Here is a 12242-nt window from a genome sequence, read left to right as displayed (position 1 = left end):
ATTTGATCCAAATACTATGTGGTCAATAGCAACCTGCTATTAATTGCCAATGTCTAAAGCCTCTTTTTCTTTATAATGTTCTTTGATTAGATTAGTAATCAATAACAGCTTCTTCAGGTTTTATAAATGAGAAGTTTACATAGATAGCAAGAAACTTGTTAATAGTTTAAAGAATTATAGGCAATATAGGCAAAACCTGGTAACACGGCTTAATATTCCTTAAATAGTTTAAACTAAATGACTGCTGCGAGGTTGTAAGGGACCTATAACACACCAACTACTAGAGGCTACAGAAGCTGGTACTTTAGGGTAGTGCAACTGCTGATTTTTACCTGTGATTCTGTTAATGCTCTGTTATTCCATCATTTTCAGCTTGAAAATTAAGGTACCTAAGTTTGAGCAATCCCCTGCTCTTAGCCCTACTGGGCAGCTGGCTTGTTTTGTTAAAGAGTATAGGAGTTAAAATAAGTAAGTGTTAAAACAAAACAGCAACAACAAAAACTCCTTGACGATAATCTCTGTAACACTTCAGTGGAGAAGAGAAGGAGATGGTTCTGTTATTTGCTTATAGAAGAAAACAGGAAGGTCAAGAGTGGGAGAAAAGTGTAAGTAGTTGGTAAAAATATAAAGTGGAAAACTTCTCCAGTAATGTTAGTTACCTTTGTAATATTGCTAGCAATTTTTTACATTTTTGAATTTAATGAAAAGAAAAACCCTTTTGAGATTATGATCCATGTTTACTGTTAAGATTACTTTCAAACTATAAAGTTTGAATGGTTTCATACCTGAATTCTGAGTATAATCTGCTTTTATGTTTTACTTTCCCTCATAAAAAGTTTCAATGTTAAAATCACTTTTTTTTTTTAAGAGGTAAAATAGGCTTTAAAAGATACTGCCTCTCATCTTCACAAAGCTTTAGAAAGGTGGATATTGCTCTTTCTGCTTTATGGACAGAAGCTTAGTGGAAAGTTAAGTGTTTTTTAAAAGAGGTGGGAAGTCTGAGATAGTGCTAGGAATCGTAAAACTTCGGTTCCTTTTCCTAAAAAACATTAGCAGAATGGGCCCAGATTGTCCTTACTTGATTGAAGGCAGGGGGGCTATTTTTACCATGTAAAATTGCACCGATCTTAAGGTTAAACTCCCATTCCACTTGTCACTCTACAAACGTGAAGTAAGATGGTACCTATTCTCACACCTTTTTTCGAGGGGGGAGATGGGCAGAACAACAGCAAAAGTTCATCGTGCATCTCTGTATGTGGGCCCCGGTAAATAGGATTTAATCGCTGCTGCCTTTTAGGTTCTTGTTCCAAAACTAGCAGAGCTTAGCGGGATCATTTGGTAGTACAGATGTTTTGGATCAAGCTGCAGGCAAACAGGTATATTTCTGTCAAATCAGATGGAATTAGTTACCCTTATGGTGGCTGCAGGAGGATAAGCAGTAGGTGGTCCACTGTAAAGGCAGTGTGATGCAGGCAGGTATCTACATCAGCAGGCTTTACATGAAAGCAGGTAACTAATTTTTTTTTAAACAATTGTAAATTTATGCTGCATCTCATAGGGCCGCAGCATTTTTGACCCAGCATTTACAGCTGGCTCTAGTGTGTTGCATAATAATAGCGCAAGTTCTTAATCTTTCATGTTAACAATAGAGTAATTGCTCCTTTCCCCTGCTTTGTAATTCGTGACTGGTTTTGTTTTCTTGTGGTGCCCTGGTGAGGGCGGGTGTCATGGACCAGAAGCGAAGGGCACGTGGTGTTTGCCTACAAGTGAGGTGCAGAAGCCTTGGGCGGCTGCTCTGCCCAACCAGACCCTTCCGGGACTGGCAAGTTCTGAAAGCACGCGTGAAGCAGCATTTATTAATATGAGCTCAACTGTAGGGCTTTGGGGCTGGATTTGGCTCTTTGGCCAAGCCTGCGGTCGGGGTGCCTTTACTTGAATAAAGGAGGAAGAAACACTCCATTGAAACTTGATTTTCTAACAAATGGACCTGCTGGAGATGCTTTAAAACCTTGTGTGTGTGAAAAGTGAACTTTTAAAAGTGTGTTCGAATTTTCATGAATTACTGTGCATGTTATTTCAGAAAGGACAATTAAGATAATATTACAATTATGTTGTCATATGTTATTGTAAAGGACCATAAATCTATAGAAAAAGGTATTTGAGTGTAGGTACAAAACAAATAGGTAAAATGGAGTGATCTTTAATAGCTAATGGCGATGCTGTCATTGGAACAGTATGAGAGTGCTTTACTGTTTTTGTTGGGTTCAAACAAAAAAGGTCGGGTTAGATTCCCTCAAATTTTGGACACACTACTTCTATAATGGCGGCTATAATGTTCACAGGCTATTTTCACTAGGAGCTACGCTGGTATAACTTATATGTCGTCTATCCACTGAACATTTCAAGAGCTGCAGTGTTGCTTGGCTCTGTCGTCTTCTAGGCTTGAATTTGAACGTGTCCTCTCTATCCCCGTCACAGTTAAAGATTTTATATTTCCACATTTTGTAGCTTCATCATTATAACATTTGTCTCCAAAATATCAGCTGTTGTGATAGCTTTTCTCAAAAAGCATCTTAATGCGAGGTGGGAAAACAAGCAGACCTGACAAGTCAGTGACATTTCTCTGCCTGTGACTGGAACGCTGCGTCTGGGTTTGCTTTTGTGCTGTATTGCAAAGCTGATAGCTAAAATACAAATGCGGTCATTAAATGAAGAAAAATGTTAAGGATAATTAGATTAAAGCAGGGAGTTCTGTACAGTATATGACTGTGTGTGGGGAAAAAAAGTCATTTTATTAACTCTGTTTTAAGTTATTTAAATTCTGGATGGCCGATGGTCTTCAGGCGTGCTAAGAATGATGCAGATCATTAGGTTTGTAATGGTATCATTAATTGTTTCAAAAATAATCTGAATCTATATCTATCTGCTACTATCAGAAACTGTAGCTGTGCATTAGTGTTCATTAAACAATTCAGCAGTGGGCACCTTTCAAAATCAAACAACTTAGAGAATAGTTTCAGTAAAAGGCTTGGAACGAGTACAAGTTCAGATGGAGAACAGCTGTGTTTTGCTGTATAGATAGGAGCCTGTTTCACACAGGAGATAAGACCACGCAGAAATAGGCTGTAGTCCCGGAGAGAGCCCTGCGCTGTGCAAGTGTGTGTGTATGCTCCCAGTTGTGCGATGAAAACATCCCGGGCATACTTTTTTCAGTTTTCCGGTAGCTCTTTTATTCCCTTTATCTCTTATAATAGTTCAGTGCTATGCGTATTACGATCTTTTCTTCCTGTCATAATTTTCTTTGCCTGTTTTGCTGGTTAAAAATGGCTAAGCGGTTGTCAGGAAGGATGTCCCTGCATCAGCGCTGGAGGCTGTTAACGACCTGAAAGCTCCCAGTGTGGGCTGGTTCAGAGAAAATCTTCCCGTAGGTTGTAATAGCTTACTGCTGTTGGGAGCTAAAGTTCAGTTACATAGATTTCACTGTAATACTCTCGTGTTAGTGGTGCTAAAGGAATAATTGCCACTTTGCCTCATTGCTGGTAACTTTTCTTTAGGGAGGAGAGAGAAGAACAACATGCTGAGTGACCTCCGCGTGTTACCATGTCTTGCCGATGCTCTGGGCCTTTCACCTCCCATCTATTGAATCTTGGTTATCAACATTTTGAGAGAGATTTTAACTTGTGTAATTGAAGTGCCAGCCAAGTTTGCTTGCTCAAAAAGGTCTTTCAAGTTTGTGATGCGAGTTTGTATTGATAGCATTAACAAAGCCATGTTGTTTTGTTCTCATCTAGGTGCTTGAACTGGGATTTAATTTCTTATCCTATGGATCACTGAACGAGTAACAGATGGCCTTGCCTCGTCTTACAGGCGCTCTACGCTCCTTTTCAAATGTCACTAAACATGAGGATTACAGTGAAGAATTAGCTGACTTAACGGTAAAGATTTTTTTCTTTTCCAAAGCATGATTGTAAAATATTAGTGTGGGTATATAGTAAGAATTGTTTGCTTTCTTAATTTGCATTGCTATTTTATAAGAGCAGGCAAGCGAGACTGGGCAGAGTGTGTATAATTTCCTGTGCATTCCTTCATAGTGGCCGCACTCAGTCAAATTTGCTATAGCTTTGTGATTTATGCTAGGCCCTTACAATCATAATGTGCTATATGGGTAGGGTCACTTGGCTGTGTTAGTACAGCCCTGTTATTTCGTATTTCAGGAAGTTATTTAAGTTGGGCTGGGCTGGTATGTTTTTAGCTCCAAGCTTATGCAGAGCTGGGGAGCCAAGCGTTTCCCTTTGAATATTAAGTTCACCTCAGACTCTTGTTGGGGGATGTTTAGAATAAATTTAGCGATACTGAATTTAGGTACTTTTTTTCTTCCCGAAGAAATAATGCATTAAAGCAATAGATGCATTGTGGGAACCTGTAGTGTGAAAATGAATTTGGAATCTTGGGAGCTGTAAAACTCTTGAAGTTGCAAAAATTTGGCTTTAGAGAGAATTCCACCTTGGAAGGAGTAAAGTAGTGAGAGAGGGTGGGTGGGTGTGTGTATCCTCCTCCTTCCTTACGCACAGGAAAGAGTATAAAGAACAGGTAATAAGGAAACCGCTTGCAATCGCTACTACATACTGACTGAATGCAACTGGAAAAAAGTGATTTTATCTGGTGTTTACTTTTAAAGGAATCTCCATATATTAATTTGAAATAAATTAAAAACACCCAAATATTTTGCGTTTTCAGACTAAAAGATCAAAACTACATGAACAGTTGCTGAAGTCTGATCTTACTTGGAAGAAGATAATAAAGTTTGTTGATGACAATTTGGACAAAAAAGAACACCAAACTGTAAATGGTGATTTAAAAACTATATTACAAGCTGCAAAACAAATAGGTATGTTTTCATTCTTTAGTAGTCTAATAATACACTGTTTTGTTGGGTGTTTTTTTTTTTTAAGCTGCTTTCTGCCTGCATACTTTGCATACTGGTACAATTTTAGTTCTACCTTGACACCAAACTTGCCCTGAAATACCTTTGAAACTCCAGTTAATCTGATATGTATATGCACAATTTGGTTTTCTGTTTTATTTTAAAGTATGATTCCGTTGTTACGTGGATATTCTTGCTTTTTGATAGTATTGGTGTGTAGTGTGTGGTATGGTTTGTGATCGACCTTTAGTAAGCAAAAGCAACAGCTTCTTTTGGAATGGCAGTAATCTAAGAAAAGAACAATCTCGGTGTTATATGCTTTAATTCCATGTAATTGTATGATGATGAAAAATTGGATAGCTACATAAGCAGATAAAAATGTAAAAAAATGTTTTCTGCTTGAAGTGTTTGGAGTTGGGGAGAAAAATAAATAATAAATTTCATTCATCTGGAATTAAGCTTTTAAAACTGAATATACATTATGGCAAAGAAGGTGTGAAAACTTAGTTTTGATTGGAAACTTAGGTTTTTGTCTACAGACTGAAACTAATTCAGCTTGTGCTGTTAGCAGATTTTAACTTCAGCAGCTCATAAACTGAGCACATGGCTCAAGCTTTAGCTGTCACATATTTAAGAATTTTTCATTTCAATGTCATAGGTATATTTTCTCCTTTTCTGGTTATGTTTCAAGTATCTTCAACAGAACCCTAAGTAAAAGATGGAAAGAATTAATATGGATAAATATATTTGCTTTTTTTTGGCATTATAGACCAGAGTGTGTTTTATCACAATCCGAATGTTAACCTGCCTCACTCGTGTTTCTATTTCTCGACAGTTCTTTTGGAAATAACTACCAAATTAAGAAAGAAACAAACTTCTAAACTTTCAAAAAAGGCTAGACAAGTTATTCGTATCCAGCATGTAGTAATCAGTCATGCTGTACAGTTGCACAGAAGATGTCTATTAAAGCTGTTAATGGTTGTAATGGCTATTGCTTTAGTGAGTCGTCAGAAGAAAAATTTCAAGAATTTCTCAAATCACTGACAAAAATGTTTTAAACTCATCTGACAATACATGTGTTCTAAACTTTGCTTTGTGGTTCGTTCCTTCCATGTTTATGAGCTAACTCTTTTATTTTTACAAATTTGGTCCTAATTTTTTTTAATCCTATTTTTCTAATACAAGTAGTAGAGCTTGTGCTGTTAGTAGACTTTAACCTCTTCAGGCCAGAAGTTAAGCATGTGGCTGCCTGTCTTTCTGAGACAGAGGCACCTCTAGGAAAGGCCACCTCTCTGCCCCAAATCAAGTACCTCCATTTCAGTACACAGATTTCAGCTGGCACTTCTGATATGCAAGGTTTGGGGGAAAGTCATGCAAGACATGGAGTGAGTTTGCATCAACTGTCGACGCCTAAAGTTAATATGGAAGAGGTCCAGTCTGTATTGATAATTGATCAAAGAAATAAATGTTATCTTTTTAACTTCTTTGTTTGTTTGTTTGAGATTGCCCACAGAATTCATGCTCTTTTACTAGTGCTTAGAAGATGTTTATTGCTGTGTTGCAATAGTAAAGGCAGGTTTTGGACGCAGCTGTGATGGGAAGGGGAAAGTCCTGCTTGGTACACATGGTCTGGAAATGTCTGTATGAACAACACATTTCGGAATATAGAAAGGCTAATGAGATTTCTCTCAGCCCTCCATTTTAATAGCATACTATTGATGTAATTTTTAAAAGTTACTCTCTCCATTTTTCTGACTTCTCTTCCATGACTTGATCAATTTAGATTTTTTTTTTTTTAGGATAACATTGGGATGTTAGGAAGATGTCAACACAGTCAGACCTGGAATAGGCACTGACATGGTGTTATGGGGATGCTCGATCCATCTGTCCCACATGCCCCCTTACTAGCAAGTAAAGGCAGCCAACTCCTCCTCAGTCCCCAGTCCTCCTGACCATGATAGCAGGTTTGAAATATGTGGTATGGTCAGAACAACAGGTTGGTTTGTTGTCCTGCTCCAGCTTGTGGTGATCAGTTGCAGGGCTGCCTGACGATTATCCCTGGACTGTCCAAATGACAACATTTGCATAGTTTTTATTCCCCTTTTCTCATTTCTTGGCACTCGTCCTTGCTGCCCTTTTTGCCTCTCAAATAAACAATCCGGCTGTAATTACTTTTTCCCCGTTGGTTGCCAGTTTTGTTACATACGTACCCATCCTAACATCATACTCACAAGTTGAAAGGGAAAACTTTTTTGATGACAGACAAGTATAGGTCAGTTTCCAATGATAAAAAATAATTTTATTGTTGTTACAGAAATGCATAAAAACATTCAAGCCTATTGTTGGAATATAATTCATTACTAATATGCTAAATATTTTATTTTTGTAAATCTGAACTTAAAAGTTCATTTCTCTTCAGGTGATTCAGACAGCTCTCCTGTAGTGGTTTTTGTTTCTTAGCCAGTAGAATACATGGTTACTTTCCATACTTGTCCTCATTTTAAATATTATAGTAATTTTTTGTAAGTAACGTAACCAAAACACTCAGTATATGTTTTTGAGGAAAAGCTGCTCATCTGGAAATCATTGCAAGATATACTTTGTACATAAGCATGAGATTCACCCGGGAGAGGAATTTTGAGGTTTAAATAAAGACCTGGTTCAAGTACCAATCAGGCACAGCAGACAGGTAAATCTGTAAATCAAAGCTATAGAGAGAATTGGCAGTGTCATTTTCCTTTAATCTGAATATTTATGTCCATAACAAACAACTTGGAATAAGTGGAGAAGATCTACATAGTTGTTTGAAATATCCACTGGGGCGTAGTTTAATCCTAAAACATACTGGAGTAAAATGTTGGTTAAGATAAGGTTGACAAACATATAATGACTATAAAGTTTGCAATATGACCATATGTAGTATAGCAAGTAGGAAAAAATGTCTGATGGCGGAAAAAAGGCTATAAGCAAAATAAGTATTAGCTGCAAATGTTACCTGTGAAAATAATTTGGCAGATTTGTGTTTTCTGTATTAATGACAGAAATGACAGAATGACATGTCTGTATTAATGACAGGAATAGCTATGATTTTTTGTTTGGTTGGGTTTTATTTGCACTTTTTGCCAAAGATGGCTGCAAAAACTTTGAATCTTTTTTTTTTTCCCTGTTCCCAAACTTTAATAGCAGGCCCAGTGTGGCCGGTAGGTAGAACAAATTGAAAGACTTGAAAGTAATAGTAGTAAATTTTTGTTTGATGGAGTGGAGAGGACAAATCAAATGGAAACAAATGCATGATTATTTAGTTAGAACAAGTTAGAAAGAAACCATCAGCTTTGACACTTCTGACTAAAGATATGTAATGTTACGGAGACACAAACCAGAATGGATTACAGTGACTGAGGCACAAACTGAACTGACAGTAATGTTCCAACCATCATAATCAGAAATGTGTAGCAGGGAAAGGGAATTGCTTGTGTGCCTTTTCAGCTTAATTTCAAGGAAATGAAATCTCAGCCTAGGCAACAGATACTGTAATATTGATTTACTTGACAGGGAAAATGTCACTTACTGAAATGATCTGATTGGCTTAAAAACAAAATGGGAAGGGTAGCTTCAAGTAGTGCATCTCTTGCCATCTTGGCTGGCTCATTATACTCGGGGGGGGGAGGGGTAGTATTTTCTCAAGAGATGCTTCCACAAATAGGTGTTGATAATAAAGGAGAATTAGCACATAATAAAGCTAAGAGACTTTTCTCAAATCCTAAAGCAACTGCTCTTTTAGTTTAGTAACGTGTACTTCTGTTCTGACACAAGTGACTTTAAATAATGATGTGTATTTGTATGTTAGGAATATAAGAATGAGGTTCATGCAGCCAAACTTAGGCTTATAAGTTTTCAGATGTGTTTTTTTTTTTTCTTCTGTGATTCCTATATAGCTAATGCTGAGAGGGAGGCTGAACCACCTTTTTCCTTTGAGATATATTTGCATATATATTGTATATGTGTGAATCTTTGTCACGTATCTTCCATATGTAGGTATCTAATTATCCTGTAAATATCATCTCCAATCCCCTCCATTAACTTTTCAGCTTTTCAAGGTGCACCATAGGGGAATTCAAGAGAAATACTGAATTTTTAGGCGCCTCCATTTATATGTTACGTTTATAGTTACTCAACCTTGTTCCATCTGCTTATGCTGAATTTCTTTTGCTCTTTCCTGTTACATTGTGGGGAAAAAAAAACTGGTTTTTGCTAGAGTTGTACCTAACTTACTTTAAATCAAGTCACAAGTAACAATGCCGAAGTAATTAAAAAATCTTCCACTGATTTTAGTAGGTTTTTCAACAGGTAGAAAACAGGGACATAGTAGAACAAATACATAGGCCCATAAATGAATAGCAGAGGTATACAGAGGCAGGCACAAGACAGTTTTGATTACTGAAAAGAGAATAGCCACATTTACTATGCCAGAAGTGCCTTTTTGAGGTTTTAATAAATGAATAATATTGTTCCTTTTAAAATAAATAGTTTGTTTTAAAAGTTCTTTTAAATTGGCCATGCTGGGTGTTAATCACCAGTGTTATCACTTAAATAGTACTGGTCTCTGCTGGAGCTATGCTGGTCGCTCCTGATATAACTGGATGAAGACATCTTGACAATAGCAGCTTGTAAATCTCGACAGTAAGCTTTTAAGACGTTTTTAAAATTATGCAATCTTGTAAGAAACGTCAATTCTACCAGACGTGTTGAAGTAACCTACCCAACTTTTTAGAACACATTTTTTAAACTTCAAAAAAAATTCAGCATGTTGTCCTCATATAAAACAAACAAAAACAACCAGTATGCTCACTGTTTTTGTTTACTTTAAGCTTGATGACTTTTTAAATCTTGTTTAGTAATGACATTTTGGTTCATCATATGGTGGTTTTGCTTATGTTTTCCTTGAGTACCTTTATGAATATTTGTGTAAGAGGTAAATTCATGTTTTTCTCTAATAATATTTTTCTAATTTGCATAATATGGTATTTTGTAGGTATAAATCTAAATTCATGCATTTATTTGTTTTAATTGCTTTGGGCAATTTTTCTAACTAACACACATTCTGTAATAATTCTACTGGGAATTACTACAAGAATGTAGTAATTCCCAGCTGAGTTCTGTACATTTAGGCTGTTTTGAATATTCAGATTAGGCAGTGAATAAACATTGATACAAAGTGGAAATTTGTTAACTTTTAGAAAGCTCGTAAATACACTATTTTGAGTTTAAGATCTCAGGCAAGTTTTTCCTCTTACTTGGAAAAATAAAGCATTGGTAATTCTTAATATGAATTTCTAGTAAGTATAAGAATAATGAAGACAGATGCTTTATTATCATATACCCTTTACAATTCAGTACCTTGCAACAATTGCTACTTGTTATGGTCTTCGTTTCATATCTCTGTTGATGAGACTTGCAGCAAGAAATTGAATACAGTTATGTTATAGGCAATGAAAGAGAATTAGTTTGAAGTGTATGAAGTTACATTTGTTTTTGCTTTTGTTAACAGTTGGAGCTGAAAATGGACAAGAAGCAATTGAAAGCGGAGCTGTTTTTCTCTTTAAGACATTTCACAGGAAAGAATGTGTTGGTCATGATGAGACAAAGGCGATCAAGCAGATGTTTGGGCCATTTCCATCATCATCTGCTACTGCAGCTTGTAATGCCACATGTCGGATTGCTTCTCACTTCACTGAAGAACAGCTTACAGCCCTCATACAGATGGCTGAAGAGCAAAATGGTGATAACAGAGTGTTCTTCGGTAAAAATATAGTGTTTTCATTTGACATGCATGATTTGGATCACTCTGAGGAGCTGCCTGTGAATGGTGAGGCTGATGCGCAGAAAATTATAAGCTTAGATTATAACAAATTTCTGAATAACCAGCTGAATCACTTACAGAATTACTGTGATGAGAAATCCGATCCCAAGTCTTCGGAAAAAGTAGATGATTCTTTTTTATGGTGTGAAGTTGGAAAGTATCTGAATGAATCTCAAGGGGGTACCCCTGGAGGGCCAACAACAGAAGACCTTTGCTGTACTTTGTACGAGATGCTTGCTTCTACCAAAAGTGGCGATGAACTTCAAAATGAGGTACAGTAGCGTATTAACCATACTGCGTGTATTTGAATGTTGGACAAATTTACAATTATTTCATACTGGATTATGCCAACATACTTTATCCAGGTGTTGTCTGTGCTTTTTTTTTTATTTTGTCTTGAGAAAAATTACATGGCAGCATCTTAATTTACCGGGCAGAAGATGAGTACAGCATGAATTTTATGTGAATAGTCTCTTTCCCCCATAACAGAGAGGTGTTGTTTTTTTTTTTTCCCCATTTACTCAGCTTCTCCATACTTGCTTTTTAAGCAGTAGCCAATTTAAGCTATTGTATAAAAGTGTGAGAACTTGCAAAGCCAAAATGAAGTTAACTTTCTTGGTGTCCTGGTTTCGGCTGAGATAGAATTAATTTTCTTCATAGTAGCTGATATAGTGCTGTGTTTAGGATTTAATATGAGAATAATGTTGATAACACACTGATGTTTTAGTTGTTGCTAAGTAGTGCTTACAGTAGTCAAGGACTTTTCAGCTTCCCATGCTCTGCCAGTAAGGAGGTGCACAAGAAGCTGGGAGGGAGCATAGCCAGGACAGCTGACGCAAACTGACTATTCCATACCACACTACGTCATGCTCAGTATATAAACTGGGGGAAGTTGGCTGGGGGGCAGTGATTACTGCTCAGGGATGGGCTGGGCATCATCAGTGGGTGGTGAGCAATTGCATTGTACATCACTTGTTTTGTATATTCTTTTATAATTATTATTATTATTATTTTCTCTTCCTTTGCTGTCCTATTAAACTGTCTTTATCTCAACCCATGGGTTTTACTTTTTTTCCCCCTGATTCTCTCCACCATCCCACCAGGTTGCGGGAGTGAGTGGCTGTGCGGTACTTAGTTGCCGACTGGGGTTAAACCATGACACTTGGGCAGGTTCCATCTCCAGTTTCAGAGCCTTCCTGTTGCTGGAAGGAAAGTTGGAGGGCTGTGCAGGTGGTGCGACTTTAAAACTTTGTCATACCACTTCTATTTCTTTCGATAAGGAAAGGGGGAGAGTTTATCACAAGAAGGGCAGAGAAAGCTTGAGGGAGGGACAACAACTGCTGGGAGGCTGGAGTTGAAGGATAAGCATAATGGTAGAAAGGGGCAGAGCATGATTAAGGGCTGGTGAAGAGGCTTTCAAGGCATGTGCAGGAGAGATGGTTAGATTAATCTAGGCAA

At 37.1% G+C, this 12242-nt stretch overlaps 1 protein-coding gene across 11 annotated transcripts in view; it reads left to right on the top strand.

The window, feature by feature from the left end:
• The window catches only part of ASCC3 (activating signal cointegrator 1 complex subunit 3), a 285630-nt gene that overhangs the window by 14963 nt on the left and 258425 nt on the right, over nt 1-12242 (top strand). For 10 of the 11 annotated variants that reach the window (XM_075145562.1, XM_075145559.1, XM_075145561.1 and 7 more), the window contains exons 2-4: nt 3792-3935; nt 4738-4888; nt 10473-11056. In XM_075145562.1, the coding sequence (XP_075001663.1) occupies nt 3846-3935; nt 4738-4888; nt 10473-11056 (825 nt within the window). In that variant the 5' untranslated portion in view covers nt 3792-3845. Of the gene's footprint in view, nt 1-2974; nt 3221-3791; nt 3936-4737; nt 4889-10472; nt 11057-12242 lie in introns of those variants that run through there. The other variant, XM_075145560.1, reaches the window with a different exon arrangement.

Source organism: Calonectris borealis, chromosome 3, assembly GCF_964195595.1.
Source record: "Calonectris borealis chromosome 3, bCalBor7.hap1.2, whole genome shotgun sequence".
NCBI classification, from domain to species: domain Eukaryota; kingdom Metazoa; phylum Chordata; class Aves; order Procellariiformes; family Procellariidae; genus Calonectris; species Calonectris borealis.
The sequence above is the reverse complement of the archived record's forward strand: the minus strand, read 5'-3'. Positions and strand labels throughout refer to the sequence as shown.